The 21275-nt window shown below is 38.9% G+C and overlaps 1 protein-coding gene across 5 annotated transcripts in view; it reads right to left on the reverse strand.

The window, feature by feature from the left end:
- Positions 1-21275, reverse strand: part of ADGRA1 (adhesion G protein-coupled receptor A1) — a 486698-nt gene that overhangs the window by 228994 nt on the left and 236429 nt on the right. For all 5 annotated transcript variants that reach the window (XM_075935215.2, XM_075935212.2, XM_075935213.2 and 2 more), the window contains one exon: positions 4604-4768. In XM_075935215.2, the coding sequence (XP_075791330.1) occupies positions 4604-4768 (165 nt within the window). The remainder of the gene's footprint in view (positions 1-4603; positions 4769-21275) is intronic.

A 21275-nucleotide genomic window follows, 5' to 3' on the forward strand; every position in this document is an offset into this window, starting at 1 on the left:
GTCTGGCAGTGATGAAAACTGGCAACTGATTTGTTCTAATGAGGTGTTTGGTTGTTAAAAATATGTATAGATGGCATGTTTCTCCATTTGTGTCTATGCAGCTTTCTAAGAGCAGAACTAAAGGACACAGAACTATCTGAAAATGCGACATCTGTTATTAAAAACCGAGAGGTAAATGTTCCAAAAAGGGAAGGGCATTTGTACTGTGGATGCTGGCCCAAAGCCATAGAAGGAAAGAACATGAGTTCCATTTCAAGCTCCCCCTTCTACCTTAAGCACATGGAAACCTATCTACCATGGATTCACAGAACTTGGGAGCCAGGGGTGAAGAGGATGCTAAGCCCCGGGTGAAAGGGGACAGTTATGTTCTAACAGGTTTCCCCTAAAATACAGTAAATAAGCTAGGGTGAGCTATACCTAAGTTCCTCGGCTATGCTGTTAAATCAATCCTGGAAGAGGGACTTGTAGGCGTAAGAGCAGGCTGCACTAGAGGGGACCAGCAGGCAACACAGTGGGCATGTCTAGACTACATTCTATTTTCAAAAGAGGATATGCAAATTCTGTGGGAATTTGCATATCTTCTTCCGATCGTTTTTTCGAAAGTGGATCTTTTGATAGTGAAAGTAATCTGGACACGATTTTTTCGGAAAAAAACCCTTTTTCAAAAAACTGCCTAAATCTCCTTTTTTTTTTTTTAAAAGGAAAAATGTTTTTTTTATTCCTGAAAAAAACGCATCCAGAATACTTTCACTTTCGAAAGACCTGCTTTCAAAAAAGCGATCAGAAGAAGATATGCAAATTCCTCTTTCGAAAATAGAATGTAGTCTAGACGTGTCCAGTATCTCTGTATTGATTCTGAATTCTAAGAGCCTCACAAATATCAAGGCCTCACAATGTTACATTTGGGACTGAGTCCTGTGCCATTTACAGGATCTCACAAAGTTTCAGATGCAATCACAAGTTTGGAGAGGATCAGGCCCTTCAGTGTATGTCCATTTTGGACTGAGCCTTCCAGTCTTGGCCAACAGACTCAGGCTAGCAGGGTTTGCAATAGATAGCACCCTAAAAACAACTTTCTAGAGAGCACTTTGAAGTTGCAGCTCAGGCTGGAGCTTGGGAGGGGATGGGCTTCACAACCTGAGCTGCAGCTTCCAAGCATGGACAGTTATTTTTAAAGATCTAGTATAAGCCCCAGTAGCCTGAGTCAGTTGTGTAGACATATCTTCCATTTAAATTATAGTGATGTAACCATTAGACCCAAGAGGTTGTACAAACCAGTGACACAGGTTGCATGTTGATTATTAATGTTTAGACTAAACATGCAAAGTAACCCTTTTACTTTTGCTCTGTAGATTGATTTGAAAACTAGCACAAAATATGCTGATGGGTTTTGAGCCATCCTCATCTTTCCAATTCTAAACAAAGCTAAGACAAGAATAATTATCTTCCTTTTCTACAACTGACTGACCACTGGACTAACTCATGACATGGATGCAAAATGAAACACAAATGGTGTTTTTTCGGGGGAAAAAAACCCAAATACAATTCCACGTATGTTCCTCTTCGCATTTGAACTGAATGTTTCATTTAACAAAAATTTTTTAGCATCTGTATTAGCTCAAGACCCAATTCTTACCTAACACAGAAAATCAATGAGGCTACTCAGAAAAGTGAGCACCTTACGTAAGAGAGGCTGGCTGAATCTGACCCTCCAAGATATGGAATATGGAATATAGTATGTTTACTGTTAGCACAGTGGTGGGGAATCTCAGGCCCAGGGTTCACATCGACTGGATCTGGCTACCGAGGCTCAAGCCACTACCTCCCCCAGCATTGGGGAGTCATTGCTGGTATTTTAGCCACCTTGCCGCCCCACTATGGGGCTAGAGAACACAAAATCTATTAGGCTAGGCCCCCTTGGGCTCTGGTGTGGAAGGTGAATGTGAGAGGAGGGTCTTTCTCCTTCTAAGTTAGGGGCCACATCAGTGAGGGTTTTTGGGGGGTTATTTTTCTCACTTGTATGCAGCCCCTGACTGATTTTCCTGTTGATCAGTGGCCCCCAACCCAAAAAATGTTTCCCGCCCCTGCATTAGCATCTAAGGATAGAGTTGTAAAGAGGGGAAAGCAAAGCACCACATCACACAAAATATCTTTCTGTTCATAGGATCAGTTCACTCTGATTCACAATGCATAATGTTCTTATTGTAATTATAAATACCACTTGGGCCTGCCGACTGAAAGGATTAACCTTCTTCAGCAACTATTGCTTTTCTGCCCATTAAAGAGGCAGTTCTTTTTAGTTTTGCTTTTATGGCTGATTTCTTTCTACCTATGTATTTGCTGGGCTATCAAAACCTCAAAGATCTTTCCATGAAAAATTACTTGTGTGTTAGCTACATCTCAGAGGAGAAACCTTTGAAATAAGCTTCATGTATTTAATGTGAAGTTTGCTCCAAATAAGTTCTCTATAATTTTACATTAAGTCCCTTCAAATGCCAGAAGAATCCATGGGTTCAAGATGCTTTTGATCTATGCTTCAAAAATAAATTTGTGTGGACTTTCTGAAAGATGATCAATAAGAAGAGAAACATACATGCCTATTCCTTTGATTTATATAGAAAGGCAAAATGCCCTTGGTGTTAGTTTGAGACACTATGCAGGAATTTATATATCTTTTATTTATAAAGAAAAGAATGACATGTACTGGCAAGTGTGAAGCAGACTTCTTAAAGTTGTCATTTGAAAGCTCATTGTGTGGCAATCAGTACTATTTTATATAAGCTATTTTAAAAAGCACCCAAAATTCATCCATTTTGGGTTGGACAGAAAGGTAATTTTGCCAATAACTAATAAAGCCAACAAGATCTGGTTGAGACTTTTAAAGGAATCCAAAGCATTTAGGTATGTGTCTTCCATTAATTTTAATATTTTCTCTGAAATTTGTGTTGAAGCAACAGCTTGTGTTGGTGGCAGTTAGTTTTCCCTTTCCCCACAGCTGTATCTATGATGTACCCTATGTGAAAGCAAGAAGCAAAGTCCCATGAAAATGAGTCAGTCTCATCATTTAAGGATAAATTAAAAGAAAAGGTATTTATTACAGTTAGACGCTTATACAGAGAGCACTTAGCTCCCTCAGGAGAAACTCCATGGCCACCGTACTTTTAATTAATTATGCAACATCAGCCCTTATTATAATCAATTTGGCAATGAGTTATCTTCTTGCTCTTTGGGGACTGTTACACGTTGATGTTACTGCAGGACAGATTAAAATAACTTATCTTATTTCAATTTCTTCCACTTAAAATCTCTAACAAAAGGGGTCCCTAGCAGATTTCATGAGGTAGCTAGTTCTCCATTTTGGACTTAAAAATGTATCATAAGAATAAACAGCAGTTAAAAGGTAATTTACATTTGGGCACCACTTTTGAACAGATCATAGGATTAATATGTAATTTTAGAGAAAAAGTTTACACAAAGGCAACTAATATATGCAATCACTTTTAAAATACAATTTGTGGGTGATAATCATATTTATTTAAAATAACAAGTTTTTCTGAAGGCAGGGTTAAGTATTTTATTACTATTTTTTAACATATATTATATAATTCTAGGTATTTTGGGAACTGAGGTACTATCCCGGGGTGGGCAAATACTGGCCTGTGGGCAGGATCCAGTCCACCAAGGGGCCTCCCCCACACCATGACTACTTGTGCCTCTACAGGTATAGGGATCACAGCTCCCATTGGCCGCAGATCGCCGTTACTGGCCAATGGGAGCTGCAATCGCCTGGTTATGTGGAGGCACTGATAAATGTAGTGGTAGTGGCCCACCATAGACTAACCTTAGTAAGTTACCACAGTTTTATTTCCCGTTCCTGTACTATACTCATAAAAATCATCTTAGGCAATCTGTTTCTCTGAAGAGTTTTCAATTTATATGCTATTTATAGCTCCTAATCACAGCTGAACAAAACAATTTGAACTGAAATAGATAAATCAGAAGTATATTGAAGATTATATCCTTAATGTTTTAGTACAGTGGTTATTGACCTGTTCTTTACTATGATTCTGTGTTACAACAGGAAAAAAGTTCCAGAAGTTTTCAGTGCCCCCTTCCATTTAGCCATAAAGAAAAGGAAAGCAGTAATAAATTTCCAAAACCTTGTATGACCTCAAGCTGAGACCTCCATACTATACTGTAAGCATTATGACAGAGGTTCTCAGAGTGCATTCTAGGGACCTCAGTGCACTTGTTGGTATTCCTCAGAGATCTGGCTAGTCTCAACAAGGTGCTGATTCTTCCTCCTACTGGATTACATTAAAATATAGTAAAAACGAAGTGATATACTTCCCTAATGTTCTTTTTCCACATAAGCCCTTGTTGTTATTGTCAAAGGATATTCGTATAATATGGATGAGACTGAATATCATCCACAAAATAGTCAATTTCTTGCATTAATATGAGGTCCATACTGAGAAAATGTTTGAGAACTTGTTGAACATCATGTGCCCAGGATGTACTTACAGATCCACATTTTATAGAGGACAAAGTCCTTCGCCTTCTTCGTGTTTGTATATTTTGGAGGACTTAGAGGAAATCATACCTGAAATCTCCTTTATTATTAAATATTCTTTCTTCAGGACAGTAGGGTGCTGCTGTTTCTAAAACCACAATTTCTACTTGTTTAGTACTGGTTCCATAGGAGTTGTTGATCAAACACTCCCAATCTCCAGTCGCTCCAATGTCAATGCTGGACAAGATAAGCTCACTATATATATAAAAAATAAAATACAAATTATTGACCACACTTAATCTATATGTAGAGGCAGACATTAGTTAACGTCATATTTTTCAAGTATCTTTTAGTGCTTCACTTAACACTACAGATTGGGATATATAAATGGCATTTCAAGGGACAAAGAAAAGGCATTTGTTTAGCATGAGGAAGCACCTTGATGAATATGAAAGACTTTCTGCAAACAGTGAAGGTGTTACTACTCATAAAAAAGAAATTACACAAATAATATCCCTGCATATTAAGCTGTTTGGATGGCTGACTGGAAGAAGAGGGTGATTCTTGCTGGTTTGTGTGGAGAGAGAGGAGAGCGGTAAAACTGCTGGAAAAGGGGCCAGCATGGTGGATGACTCATCAACAAGGAATGAGTGCTTTTAAAAGGTCAGCCTGTGCTGGGACCCCTCTTATTCATGGAGCAAAATCAGCAGCAAACACCTTCCTCCTTTCCTATTCTGGTGGCAAATATACCATGCTATTGGCTATATGTGCTGTGGGCATTACACTAGCCATCTCGTTGAGTGGAGCTGGGAAGGAATTTTTCCCTTTGCAACATATTGGCCCAGGTGCACTTGAGGTTTTTCATCTTCCTCACAGCAGGTTTGTATGGGCCCTGTTCATGCAGAAAATGATGTGTGGTAGGTCATATGTCACAACTTATTATTTATGTATACAGCAGATGTTCAGTGCAGACACATAAAAGAAGACAGAGTAACAGATAGATCTTGGGAAAGGACTTAAGGAGAGGAGCTAGGTGAGTGAGTGACCTGGTGTAATTGAGGGCTTTGATTACAATGACATGGAGCCAACTACCCATCATTGTAGTCCACCTTACCCCTTCTACAAGGGAGTAGTTAGAAAGGTCCTGGCAATGGTGTTCTTGGAAGGCTCTGCATGCAAAGCTGAGGGGAGAAGTTGGTGGAAGCTCCGTCCCTTGGGGATTGTAAGGTCCCAGCAATGGATCTGATAGAGGGACTGGGTGGCAGAGGGGGACTAGTAAAGAGAAAACATGTTATCTACTGGGTAGTTCCAGACATTTAATAATAAAATTGCAGACTGATTAAACCCATGCTTTTGTTCCAGCTAGACTTATAATGGAGTGTTAAGAAACATAAATACAGGAGTTACTATCAGTTTTCTCAATATTCAAACTTCCATTCAGTACCGCACGATATTAATGTTTTGACTCTGTATGCCAAATATTCTAGAAGGTTTGGAGAATTATTTTAGAACCATTTCTTCATCCTATTGGTACTATTTTTCAAATACTTCAACATGTCAGCCCAACTTCCCTTAGTATAATGAGTGAATTCTTCACCCCATTGAAGTCAGAGAGTTTTACCACAGATTTCAATAGGACAAGGATTTTACCCAATGAATTCAATTCCACATATCTTTAAAAAAAAAAAAAAAAAAAAACACTCCCTGTTACATTTTAGAAAGCAAATTTGACTGTGCTACATAGGGCAAATATTCTTGAGTAGTACAGCAAATCTATTTGGAAACAAACATTCATTGGTCCCTTCTTCTAACTTGAATGTCTGTCCTTAGATTGGCAGATTCTTGTGTCATGGCCCATCCAATTCATAATTTCAGGGAGGTGCCTTGTTAATTGTTGTCGCTACCATAAAAATAATAAAAAAACCCACTTTTAAAAGGTACCTTTAAAACTTCTCTTTACATCATACGTATTGATATTTAAAGGTGTGAAGTGTCATGATCTATCATGAAAAACTTACACCATTGAAAAATGCTTGCTTTCTAATAGATCACAAAATATTACACCTTAAATCAATCACAGATCCAGAACTGAATATTGATCATTCTGATCCTCAGGACAGGGCATTTTTAGGAAGAAATTCTAGATTTCAACAGGAGTTGGGAAAATGGAGGAAGTAACATCTCCCTGAATACTTTTATTGTTTTACAAAAATGGTGGCTGTCAAATCTGTCAAAGTGTCTTGGAGTGTTATTCTGGATTATGGGCAGAATGCAGGGCAGGTGATAAAATGTAGATGATAAAATTATATCACATAATTCAGTAACTGTCAAACTGATACCAAAACAAAATTTTAGGTCAATAAAACAAGACTTTACCAGCAAGTACTTGGAGGTCCTTCAAGTTTATCAGTAAGGAGTTTGACAATTTTTAACGGTAATTTGTAGCAAAAAGAATTACACCAGAGTTATTGCATTTTGCCAGCTTAAGCTTCTTGACAAATTTCCACTTTTCATCTTAAATTGTCATAAATAAATTAAAAAACATGTTAGCTGCATGAAAGTATCCAATTTCCTCACATATATACTAATTGGACTGATGCTTTCCTCTATATCCAAATAGACTACAACTGATTGATTCAATCAGCAATCTATATTCTCATTTTCTCTCTTAAACAATGGAGGACAAACCACCTCAGCTAGTCACTTCAATACTGTTAACTTGCTGATAATGATTCTTAAGTTAAATTTATTCTTTTGGACCCTAAATACTATTACGTCACCTTCACCGGCAGCTGGGGACAAAGAAACTTGTTACTGATTCAAAAATTTCCTTTGAAACTGTTTTTCAAAAAAAACAACCCAGTATTTTTTGGAAAAAAATTGACCTCTCAAATGCATGGAATAGGGTGACAGTTAAATGAATGAACCTATTATTATAATTAATATAAAAGCATGTGAGATTACTGTTAAGGTTTTGCATTTGAGTGCAAGTTTGATGAAGATGAAGTTGCTTTTGGGTATCTGCTAGCTAAATATGTGAAAGCATTCTGAGGTACTGGTCTGCATTGTCAATAAAATTGTGGGGAACGTAAATGTGGAAAGCAATATACATGTCTTTCCCCTTTACTTATGATTACTTGAAATTTTGCCATAATCTTGACTACTAAATGTAGTTTTTGTTTGCTAATTAATTTTACTGTAAATTTTCACATAGCTCCATGGGCACATATGCACTAGCATAACATTAGTCCTTACATTAGAAATGCAAGAGATCATCATTCTCTGAGATCATATGAGGAAGCTGACATTCAGACTCATTTAGCCTTCTTTGAGTCTTGACTAGTGGAAAAAATAAAAGGCCAGATCAAGTGTTATGCAATGCAGAAGACCCTTCATGATTTGGGTAGGAATTACCATCTGGCCATAGCAAATTAAGAATTAATTTATATTCCTCTAGGAACATTTTAGGTAGTGAGCTCAATGGTAAAACTTCATTTTCTTACCATCTGGATATGACAAATGATTAACTAATTTATTCCCCCCCCCTAAGGCTTTCTGGGAACTGGTCAAATAAAGAAACTTTTAGATTCTTAAAAAGAGAAGTCTGTAAATTGTCCTGACACTCAACTTAATACTTTAAACATTTTTTCAGCTATAATCCTTAGCAACTGCAGGCTTCTAGAAGACTTAAAGGAAAGCATGAGTCTGTATAGAATTTTATACTCCCTTGTAAATCTTTCCAGGAGGTACACTGATTATGATGTGTTTTGGCATTATTACAGTAGCCCTCTCAAAGGTTCCAATAATAATAATGGTTTTTGGCTTCTAATAACAGGCTGCTCTTCAGCTTCCTTTGGACGGTGGTGAGTCTTGGCAATGGGTAGAAATTCTCAGTCACCACTTGAGCCTACAAGAATGCTGAGTTTAGGGAGCTTGATCAGAGTGGAATTAAGACACAAAGAGGAAGGAGGCTCCTGGTCTCTCCTCCAGATACTCGGCTTACCCCACAAAGGCTGCGAATCATGCCCAGGAGTTCACTAAGCACACCTCATGCCACTAGTGAGGTTTTCAAGAGGTGAAGTAGAGGGCAGAAAGAGCCCACTGAAGCAGACATCATGCCTTTCCTAAAATTGGAATGGCTTATCTCTCCTTTCTTGAGAGGCACAGTAGTTGCCATTTCCAGCAGAAGCTTGTGACATGTCACGTAGCCTGGCCTAGGTACATTGCAAGGGGGGACTTCATCAGGATTGGAAAAAAGCCTGATGATGTTAAAGTGCTAAGTAGAAGCTCCTTTAGCAGAAATTTTGTTCATTTCACTGTCAATTTAGCATGTGCCATGTGTTATAACACAGAACCTTGAAAGCAAGGAAGAAAATTGTAGTGGGGTGCACTCAGGCCAGCTAGCACAGTGGGATGCTGCATCATAACAGTCTCCCTAGTCCAGAGTAGCAGGGGACATTGTCAGGCAGCCAGGTTAGTCTGTCCTTCTAGACTAGGGGCAGAGGGAAGGGCAAGGAGACTAGGGCAATCTCTGGCCACATGGCCCCAGTATAGGACCTAAGGGGTGTTTGTCCCCTCTGGCTGATACCCCAGACCATACTGTCTTGGTTTGGGGGAACATTCACAGCCCACTGCTTCCATCCTGCAGAAAATTGTTCAAGCTGTTTCAGGGATTCAGATAGTCAGTTCAGGCTACTCAGCTTGCTTCTTATTGTTCAATGATTTCTTCCTTGTCAGAGAGTAGTGGAGGGAAAAAGGCACAAGGTCTCTGAGTGGTTGGGCCTTACCCACAGTTCTTGTCCTGGGGAATTCCTCAGTCTGAGACGGTACTAACTGGCTTCTTCCCTGGATACAGCCTCTTTCACTTTCCCATAGCTTGACAGCCAGAGTTCCATTTCAAACAGGTCCCCTATTTGGATCATGCTCTGCAGCTGCTGAGGGCAGAGTCTTCTTGGCACAGTATTGCTTTATTGTCCCTTTAGTGTTAGTGAGGGGTCTGTAACCCACATCATCAGAATATACACATTTCCTTTTCGTCGTGCTGGGAGAACTCATGCATGATAGCTGTCGTCTCTCAAATGAAATGACTGACATGCTGGAAAATTAACCACACTATACAACTGAATCTATTCCATGAAAAGTGGTTATAATACTCTCTAACAGCCTGCAGTATCGGTCATTGCTAAGCGAGGAAGCTTAATGCAGGCAGAAAGCATATCCATTTAATCAGTTAACCTATGGCAAAAGATTTTTATTTGAAGCATAGATTTTCTTCATTATAGCTATGCATATCTAATTAGGCAGATTAGAAGTAGGTCAAGTTATGTAGAGTTACTCATTTCTTGTCCCCGAGTAATACCTTAGCAACATATATTCTGGTAGTCATTTACATGTCAGAAAAAAACAGCAACTAACATAGGGGGAGGAAACAGAAGCCTATTTTGATCATCTTTCCTTTAAAAAGGTTTTAGAATCTGACCTAATTTCCTGTATAACACTGGAAGAACCAATCTCTTTACAAGGGAGAAACAAAAATTATTGAAACATGAACAGTTGTTTAACTTTGTGGTACTCTTCTTCAGACAGACAGACGCAGAGAATGGTTTTCCACAATTTAGGCAAAAAGCCTGCATAGCCTATATCTAATCCAAGACTCCATAAATTATTAATGCTAACAAAGAATTTAAAAAATGATGATCTCTGGAGTCTGCTGCTGCTTGGAATGCAGTCTTTCACTGAGGATAAAAGGTTAATGCAGGGAAAACAAAAGGAGAATGTGCAAGTCAAGGCATTTAAAGCTAACATAATGCTAGCCTGAGCTCTCTGAGAAATTGCCAGAACTACCCATGAAATTAATATCGTTAGAAAACTGATCTTTAAAGAAAATTTGTGTCAAGCAGCAGCAAAAGAAAGGGAAGATTAAATTAAGAACTTATTCAGGGTCTTCAATGCAACACAGAAGAGGTCTATCAAATAAATTCCAGGTGTAATCAATTTGTCAAAGTTATAGCAAATTCAATACACTCGATTTTCTATATCTTCCGATCAAATATATAAAACACATAACTAATAATTTAATTCAATTTTTGTGTTGAAAAACTCAAAATATTTAATATACTAAACAAAGTTTCCTAGTGATTTAAATAGTGCTTAACTTCCATGCTGCTCTGTGCATTAAATATAAGAGATGTTAATTCAATGGACCTAATGATCTATTCTTGCATTACAATAAAAATATGTTGGCAAAAAGATAAGACATATACATTCAACACAGGAGACAAATTATTATGTACATTAATTTTATTTCCATTAGTCAAACAAATACTGACTGAAGAGACATTAGTGGTCTAAACATTGTCATAGGATAATATTCTTCATCTACCACCAAGGATTTGACCAAAGGTGAGGTGTATATATACTGTATTTTTCAAGTAAAGGTCAATGATTCTGTAACTCAAATTGCTGTTCCATTGAAATACTCTCTCATAAATAAGAAAATAAATACAGAAATATTAATATTGGAGACAAGTGACAATTTCTCACTGTGCAATGGGCAATCTGCTGCATGTCTGTGACACATGTCAGGTTAGCTTTTTTCCATCTCTAATCCTATCAGATATATTCAAAGCCCATATCCTCAGTTGTAGCTATGAAGTGCTTAAAGAGCTGCATGCAAAAGTGGTTTTAATCTAGGGTGACTAGATAGCAAGTGTCAAAAATTGGGACAGGAGGTGAGAGATAATAGGTGCCTAGATAAGACAAAGCCCCAAACATTGGGACTGTCCATATAAAACTGGGACATCTCGTCACCCTAACTTAAGCCTCTTGAAGGCAATCTGTACGAATCCAGTCACCAACCTGAGTTAGCTGGGACAAAAGAAAACTTTGCCTACCTGGAACTTGTCAAAAGAAGAGCTACACGCCACTCAAGCTTTCCCCTATATTGGGTAAATCATCTGATAGTTGTGTTCTGTACTAGCTGAGTGATATCAAGATACACTAAAAGAGCAGGAGCTAGCCTGTTTTTTTAAAATATAACGTACATTTATATATTTGCTGCACATTAACGTGTGGAAAGGTCTGGGATAGGAGTGACCTTTGTTTTAAGTATTTATTTTTTAAATCAGCAAACAAGTCATCTATCTTGGAATCTGTTCGTCTGCCACAGCAGTCATTTGGTACAATGCAGTTAGACCTATTGTTCATCTTCCCTATTTGTTCTCAGAGAAGTAGTATTCTATATACTAGAATATTATATCCAGAGACAGTTTAATTCCATTTGCATAGTTCTTGTGACTTGTTATCAGACAAAAATACCATGGTGACAATCAGTCCAACAGAGTCAAAATTGCATAAAAAGCTTTTTAAGTAAAACATTTCCCAGATGATTCATGAGAAGTGTTAACCTCCTTTGGATGATTCTTGATTATTTGATTACAGGCCTTTGGGACTAGCCAGAGGCAACACTCAGTTCAGTACATTACCTAATTTTTACATTTGAAATTATTTCTCAAGTTTGTAGTTCAAATGCTTGTACCGCAGGGTGGCTGAAATGCAGCTGCTGTAAAATCACTTGTATCTATGGATATTGAAATGTATGCTGCATGAAACCTGGTATTGAATTAGAAGACTCACCTGTGTCAATGAATTGATTTAGAAAGATAAGACTATGGGAATAACAAACTGGGAAATAATATAATCATTTCCCTGAAAAGAACATCTAAATAGACTGAGGTTCCTCAGGGATCAGTGTTGGGACCAATCTTATTTAATTTTTTTATTACTGACCTTGGCACCAATAGTGGGAGTGTGCTAAAAAAGTTTGCGGATGACACATAGTTGGGAGGTATTGCCAATTCAGTAAAGGATCAGGATATCATACAGGAAGATCTGGATGATCTTGTAAATTGGAGTAATAGTAATAGGATGAAATTTAATAGTGAGAAGTGTAAGGTTATGCACTTAGGGATTAATAACAAGAATTTTAGTTATAAGCTGGGGACATATCAGTTGGAAGTGACGGAGGAGGAGAAGGACCTCGGAGTCCTGGTTGATCACAGGATGATTATGAGCCGCCAATGTGACATGGCCATGAAAAAGGTTAATACGGTCTTGGGATGCATTAGGCGAGGTATTTCCAGTAGCGATAAGGAGGTGTAAGTGCCGTTACACAAGGCATTGGTGAGACCCCATTTGGAATACTGTGTGCAGTTCTGGTCTCCCATGTTTAAGAAGGATGAATTCTAACTGGAACGGGTACAAAGAAGGGCCACTAGGCTGATTCGAGGAATGGAAAACCTGTTTTATGACAGGAGACTCAAGGAGCTTGACCTGTTTACCTTAACCAAAAGAAGGCTGAAGGGAGACATGATTGCTCTCTTTAAATATATTAGAGGGATAAATACCAGGGAGGGAGAGGAATTATTTAAGCTCAATATCAATGTGGACACAAGAACAACTGGATATAAACTGGCTATCAGGAAGTTTAGACTCGAAATTAGATGATGGTTTCTATCCATTAGAGGAGTGGAGTTCTAGAACAGCCTTCCAAGGGAAGTAGTGGGGGCAAAAGACCTATCTGGCTTCAAGATTAAATTAGATGGCTATGTCTAGACTGGCATGATTTTCCGCAAATGCTTTTACCTGAAAAGTTTTTCGTTAAAAGCATTTGCGGAAAAGCGTGTCTAGATTGGCACGGACGCTTTTCCGCAAAAGCACTTTTTGCGGAAAAGCGTCCGTGCCAATCTAGACGCGCTTTTGCGCAAAACAAATCTGAGCTGTCTACACTGGCCCTTTTGCGCAAAAGGGACTTTTGCCCGAACAGGAGCAGCATAGTATTTCCGCAAGAAGCACTGATTTCAGACAGTAGAAAGTCTGTGTTCTTGCGGAAATTCAAGCGGCCAGTGTAGACAGCTGACAAATTTTTCTGCTGCTTTTGCGGAAAAACTTGCCAGTCTAGAAACAGCCAGATGGGTTTATGAAGGGGATAGTTTGATGGGATAACATGATCTTGGCAACTAATTGACCTTTCACTATTGGTGGAAAATAGGCCAATGGTGGGATGATAGGAGTTACCATAGAGAACTTTTTCCTGGGTGTCTGGCTAGTGAGTCTTGCCCGCATGCTCAGGGTTCAGCTGATCACCATATTTGGGTTGGGAAGGGATTTTCCTCCAGGGTACATTGGCTGAGGCCCTGGAGGTTTTTCGCCTTCCTCTGTAGCATGGGGCACGGATCACTTGCTGGAGGATTCTCTGCATCTTGGGGTCTTCAAACCATCATTTGGGGACTTCAGTATCTGAGATATAGGTGAGAGGATTATTCTAGGAGTGGGTGGGTGAGATTCTGTGGCCTGCGTTGTGCAGGGGGTCAGACTAGATGATCATAATGGTCCCTTCTGACCTTAAAGTCTATGAGTCTATGAGGTGGGCAAGAGGCTGCCAGTGGGCAGGATCCAGCCCACCAAGCCACCAGATCCAGCCCGTGGCTGCCTTGCTGGAACCCTTAGGCAGAGAACAGCTTGCACGTTAGAAAATCATCTGTTCTCCACTCTGGATGGCTGGGAAAGGAGGAGGCAGACTTCTCATGCTGTTCCCACCCTTCAGCAAAATCCCTTAGCTCTCATTGGTCATTCTCTCAGTTTCCGGCCAATAGGAGCTAAGAATTTTCGCTGGGCAAAGAGGCAGTGTAGGAAGCCTTCTCCCTTTCTCCTCAACCTCCTCCTTCTCTCCTCCCTCTCATGCCCGGAGAAGAGCAGCAGTTAATCTGCCTCAGGTTTCTACTGGTAAGTACCTCCCAACCAGAGCCTGCCTGGCTCTGCCCCAACCTCCACATACTCAAACCCTCTGTCCCCTCCTGCACCCATACCCCCTCCCAGATCTGGCACCCCAATCTCCTGCACCAGATCACACTCCTCTCCTACCCTAGGTCACATGCCAAAATCCTGCATTCCAGTCCCATGCCCTAGGTCACAACTGCCTCCTTCACCCAAACTCCCTCCCAGACCCCATTCTCACTCCTGCACCCCAATTCCTTACCTCCAAGTTCCCTTCTGCACCCAACCTCCATCCCAGACCCTGGAATTCCTCCATTAATATCCTGGAAGAGTGTGGCCCTCTACCACTTTCCAAAATCTAGGCGTGCCCCCCCCCCCCTTAAAATTAATGCCCACCCCTGAGGCAGACACTTGAAAAACAGTGGGGAAAACTGTTGATTTCAAAGACCCTGTCTCCAATGTTTTGGAAATCTTGATTTGCTAGGGTGGGGAGTTGCCAGATCAAAGGCCTATAAACAGTCAAAAATGTCTTGATTTCTGCCAGGGCAGTGAGATTCCAAAGGCTGCTCAGGATGTTCTCGATGAGTCTTGACAGCTAGAGAGACAGAGAGAGGCCACGTGGCAGCTGGTTAAATACCTGATAAGCTACATGTGTGTGGCAGATATGACAGTTTCCTGTGATTGCCTGGAAAGAACTTATTGAATTCAATTAAACCCTACTGGACTAAATATCTGCAGAGATGACTTATTCAAAATGCAAATGGTTATGTTATTGTGGGATTGTATGTAATTTGTCTAGAGAGGAGTCCAGCTCCTGACTAATGTAAACCCTGGGAAATTCTGATTTTCGAGGGATTTGAAACAATGTAACCTTAAGGAGTTTCTCAGGAAATCTATTGGGGGTGGGGGATACAGAACTGAATACAAATATAATTCTTCAGTTAAGCAGGTACTCAGCCTTTTGAAGCTTTGTCCTGTGGAAGGTACTTTTCTCTGCTTCTCACCTGTCACATGAGGACAGGTTAAATGTCAAAATTGTATAAAGAATTGACTCAAAGATTCACAGGAGAGCTTGTTCTGAACTAACCTGGTTATGAACTTATAAACCACAAAAACAAACCTCTCCCTCCCCCCCATCCCACACACTCTCTCGGGCGTAGTCTGGTAGGATCATGTACACATTGGGATTTATGTGGTTTCAAGTGATGATAGGTAGATCAAAGTAAGTTACTGAGCTAAAATAAACATAACATATAAGCCTAATATACTAAGAAATTGTTATAAATAATTTCTCACCCTAGTCCTTATTTCAGGTGAAGTCTATTCAGTCCAGAGCTATTCTTTCTGACTTGATCTAACAACTCATCTTCCCCCATCATTGTTTGTTATCAAATCCAGTGTAATAATACTACTTGGAAGTTGGGGGAGCAGGAGTTGTACATATCTCTTTTTCAATGATAAAGAGGATAGACCTTATGAGCTTTCTCTGTATTAAACAGGGTGGTGGGGAATCCCAGAGAACAGGTAGACGAGCTCAGGGGGATCTCAGTGAACCAACCCATCACATGGGGTTTGGGCTTTCTATGGATGTAACGGCAGATTAGTCCACCCCCCTTTTAATGGCCCACCTGACCTCTCCTATGGCAATTTACCATTGATAATTACAGAATGAACAGGGGGTACACTGTTATCTGCTGGACAGTCCCATATCAAGTGTCTCCTGTCAGTCCTTCAGTGGAGCTGAAGTGTATGATGTCACCAGGAACACAAGGTGACAGCTCAAGGCATGAGAGCTAGAGGAGATGCACGTGGAGAGACAAGGAGAGGTCAGAGGTATAATGTGCCAGATAACAATGAAAAATAGTATATACAGGGACACCAAGACCTACGCTTTCTCCTGGTACTGACATAAAAACAATGTGCTAATGATCAAAGATGCAAGCTTACACACTGAAAAAATGTGTGAATTAAAGATTGAAAATTAGCTCTTCAACCAAAACGAAATCATTGTTTTAAAGGGATAAGGGACCTGCTGAAGTGGTCAACTTTAAAATAGGACATCCCTGTTCCTTAACAAGAAAGCAAGTCAACAAGCACGAAAAACAGATGTACATAGAAAGGAAGCTAAATTTATAAAATCGTAACAACAGTTACAGATGGAATGCATAGCCTGGAAAATAGATAGGATCATATTGTCCAAGATTTGTGCTCCTCCAACAGTGATCTTTTATGAAAAATACATGAGTTAATTTGCATATTTGTAAATAATGGGCTTATCATAATAGATTTCAGTGTATTGGACAGAACATCCTGCTCTGCTACATGCAGTGTTGAGCATTGGACATGAAGCTGCTTAACATTTGGCAGCTATGGTTAGGGTGGTTGGGAACGAATGTGCGGCAGAGGCTGCCAAATGAGCAAGCGCCACTCAGACTTATAAGAGTCTGGCCAATACGTGGAGAAGCTTTGTGCCCCCTGCTTTGGGGACTCCTGCACTCCTTTTCCCATCCCTAAAAAGTGCAGCACTACTGGATCTTCAGTGCAAGAGACTCTTCTGATATGCAAGAGCCTTCTTTTAAGATGCAGGCAGAGGCAGACTCTGCTCCAAAGGAATAATGTTTTGGTTTAACATCTTTTTTCACAGATTCCCCATCGACTTGTGAGGAGGAGAGGTGTGCACTACCTCCCCCATCCAGTCTGGGCTATCTTGATCTCCATACATGCATCCAGACCTGATGTGGTTTGATGGGGGAAGTGAGGGATTGGGAGACGCACAGAGGCAGCTGACACGTCCACCATTCCAACCTGGAAGATGCACATGTGCAGGGTCGCCTCCAAGTACATCTCATAGGAAGAGGAGTGGGCCCCAAATATAGCTAACAGTATCTATTTTCTTTAGGAAACAAGAACTTGTCTTAGCCTTTGAGCCAAAACTTTACATTTACAGTAATAATACTTGTTTTGGCTAACAGTATTCTCAACATTAAGGAAGTTATATCACAAAACAGCTTTTTGCAATTACTTTGATTCTATAACACAAGTACAAAGTACCTTATCTGCCCCATTGTTAATTTAAACTAGTTCCATGTCTTTAATAATTTCCAACTCCCTTGTCACTGAATTTTATTTAATCAATTCAGATTATTTCAGAAAAATACTAACATTACGCTTCCAAATTAATTAATGGGAAAAAGCTTTTTTTCTTCACAGATAATCAAGACCTAAATCTATGTCCTTGAAAAAAACTGCATTGATTTTAATTTTTTTTTATAATCTAAAAATACCATGTGAGATGTGATTCTAAAAGCAATTAGGACTTTTAGAGCTGTGAGTATCCCTTGTTGCGGTATGTTGCACCATCTTAAGTTTAAAGTAATCTCAAAACAGTGTAGGAGAATTGATTACATTTTACAAGTTAAATGGATTTTTGCTTTGCTGTCACTTTACCCAGCTGTTCAGCAATTAAGAGTCAAATAGAACCCAATACTGCTGCTGCTCAAATGATACACAAATAAGATAGCAGCCTTATATGTTTTCTGTTGATTACTCTGGCATCTCTATACGCCCTTTAGTTGTTCATCCATCTGCAAGTGGTCACTGACAGCAGTACATCATGTTCTTCTAAAAAGTCTATGGAATGAATCTGATTCCATAGTCTCTTCTCCTATGATCACAACTCTTCTCTTTTTGTCTTGCATAAATTAAGTCTCCCAAACTCTGTCATCTAGCTTCATCTGATTATGTATCTGGTTTGCAATCTAGTTATCTCTTATAGCACTTATTATCTCAGCTTTAGTTAAGGGCATGCTAATTTTCCAATTAGCAACATCCACTTTCATAGGTTCTTAACCTACTACACTATTCACTGTTTTCAAAAAGAGCCTCACAAACCATAATAGCCCCATAGCAACCATTAAAGGCAACAGAGAAATAAGTGCTGTTAAACACTGTCGACACAAGTATTTGCAGCACAGAACAAAGTATCTCTAAAATAGTCCTTACAGGCTATTGGCTAAATAATATAATTATCTGAAAAAAAAAAATCCTCACTACTGAGGCGTTAATGAGTTCATGACAACTACAATATTTTCTCTTTAAACTGAAAATCTAAAAAAGAAAAGATCAATACTAGAATATATAAGTGGAATCCCTGCATTTTGGCAATTCTTCAGAACAATAAAGTACAAAAATGGGTTGAAGTGTCAAGGAGATTGTTGTTTGCTGTACATAACTCTCCAGTTGTCAGAAAGGCTGCTTTTTAACCTAGAAGTAAAACTGAGCAAGTCCTGAGCCAGAAGAGCTTTTTTAAAAACATTATCTGCCCATTCAATTGAAAACAAAAAGAAAAAAAAAGTTTTAGAAAAGTGCTGATAGCGGTCTCCTAGAATGTCTATAATTTATTCTAAACTGTTATCATACCTAAAACCCAGCTGTTACCAAACCATTTCATAAGCTATAATCCTGAAATATTTACACATACAAACACTTTCTATATTCAGACAGCCCCCAGTGTTATTTGTGTGCCTCGGGGTTTACAGGATTGGAGTCCATATCATCTCAAAGAAAAGCAAGTAGAATGGGACAAAAATAGGACAACAGTATAAATCAGAGTGTTTTTGTCTTGTCTATAAATCAATCTTATCCTTTAATTAACACCTTCACTTAAAACTGTCTCTTCAGTTTCATTTAAAACCCCAATTTTTAAAAGATCTATAATTTCTAAAATCCCCAATAGTTAAGTCTTATCCTTTAAGCAAAAGGGTGGCAGCTGTATCAAACCACTGCTATTTCCCCTATAAACTGAAGGCCAGATTGTGGTCCACTTTGCAGGCAGGCAGCGTGGAATATAGCAGGCATTAGTCATTTCCTTTACTCCCTTGTCCTAATACATTGTATTATAGTTTCTTGTGAATGTGGGAAGCAGACTGCATTTCCCATCTTCCCCTTCCCCCCAAAAAGTAGGTGGGAAATGCTAAAAGGAGCAGTTGGTTACACTTAGTTACACCAGTGTATCCCTGAGCAAACACAGTAACACCCTCAGTGATAGAACAGTGAAGAAACCAGGAGGGGAGGTACTCCAGTGAGTCAGCTGACTTACTGGGCTGCTCCAGGGACCATGAATTATTTTGCTGCCCCTTATCACGAGCTAAGTCTCAATCTAATGGTTTAGGTCTAAGAAACTAGCACTGCCTAGGTACAAACAAATCAATCAGTTCACTGATGACAGGAAATTAGTTTTGTATTAAAGTTACATTTTCATGTATGGGTATGAAATAGATATACAAGAATAATGACAAAAAGTTCAACATGAGCAAAACAAAATACTATTATGGCTGGCAAGTATTGGTAAATTTGAGCTAGCAGCAGACTGAAAATACCCTTTTGAATATCCCATGAGGAAATGCCCTTTGCCAAGAAAAATATCACAACACATAATATGATTTCAAAAATCTAGTTGAATTAGCATAAGAAAAAGTGTTTATTTCATTCTGCCTTTTCATAGAAGACATAAATATTCATTTGGATATTCTATCCTTTCATGGGGCCAATTAATAAAATGGAAATATTTAGTATAAATTTGTATTGCAAATCTGTGTCTAGAAATATCTGGAAATCTGGAGCTACCAAATAAAATAATCATCTGCAGGTACAACTGTTTAAATAAGTTGCTTTTGGAGCAGCACCTTTTTGTTCAAAGTCAGCTTTAGAAGTAGAACCTTAAGCTGCTAAGCATTATGGGCCGAATTCTGCCCTCAGTTCAATCACAGGAATTGAATGGATTTCAATGGGAGGTGCACACATAGGAGGGCAGTATGTAGCACTATGAGAACTGCTGCCGGAAGGAAATGTTTTATTTATTTATGATAAACACTAACTATAAAAAATTTAGCAAGTTCCTCAGAGGAGGGGCTTTCTGTTTAGAGCTGTACAGTGTCTGTCACAAAGTGGGGTTCCAGTCCCTGATTAGGGACCATATGCACTAAGGTAATACAAAGTAATAATAACTGCAAATACACAAAACCATTCTATCCAGTGTGCATGAGAACAACACAAAGCTTGGAAAATGCTGTAAAGTGATTTTAGGACTAAAATTTTACCAACTTATTTTTAGTATCTGTTTGCAGAAACCAAACATCTTTGCACTTGTACCTGTGATTTTTTAAAATGTTATCCGAAGAATAAATAAAATAATAATAGAACCAAGAGAGATCCGCTTCAACAGCACTACACTCATAAGTGATGGTGAGCCCTGATGCTACAGCAAGCTCTCTTTGGATGGGCACCAGCACCCACAAGTTCAGTGGCAGCACTGTGTCAACATGATTGGGGCTTAGAGGTATAACAGACTGAAGTGTTATAAGACAGGGGCTGTGATATATAAAAACAACGGAGAGAGGAAATAAATTCATTAATGAAAATAATTTAAGCTTCCAAATTTTAAATATCCTGAAAATACCTTGAAAATGTACATCATATGCCTTTAGCATTGTGCCAGTTTTAAAAAAGAAACTCTCTAGTCTAAAGTCCATCAACAAATGCCATACAATGTCTCCCGATCCATCAATATTCCAGACATGATTATAACATGACAATTTCAAGCATCTGTTTAAGAACACTTTTTAAAGTGATAGGAAGATAGATGCCTAGTAATCTTTATGAAAATATTGCTACCATAAGCATAGATTTTTATTTTATGATTGGACAAAAAGCTAGCAATCATAAAATAAAATCAGTTTGATTGCTCCATAAACTAACTTTTTGAAGAGGAAACAGTAGCAATTTTGCAGATCTTAATATGATCAGACAATTTAATACTTCAATGTTCTATGACCCTCTCCCTTCCTACAAATTGCTCATACAGTACAAAATATAATTTGTTTGAAAAGTGTAATTATGGTAATTAACAGAATGTCTCTTAATTCTGCACATGCTTAAATTAAAGTGATTTAGCAGCACTATACCAGCTCATGCAGATGGTTTTATCATA

The sequence above is a fragment of the Pelodiscus sinensis genome, chromosome 8 (genome assembly GCF_052426305.1).
Source record: "Pelodiscus sinensis isolate ZL-2025 chromosome 8, ASM5242630v1, whole genome shotgun sequence".
NCBI classification, from domain to species: domain Eukaryota; kingdom Metazoa; phylum Chordata; order Testudines; family Trionychidae; genus Pelodiscus; species Pelodiscus sinensis.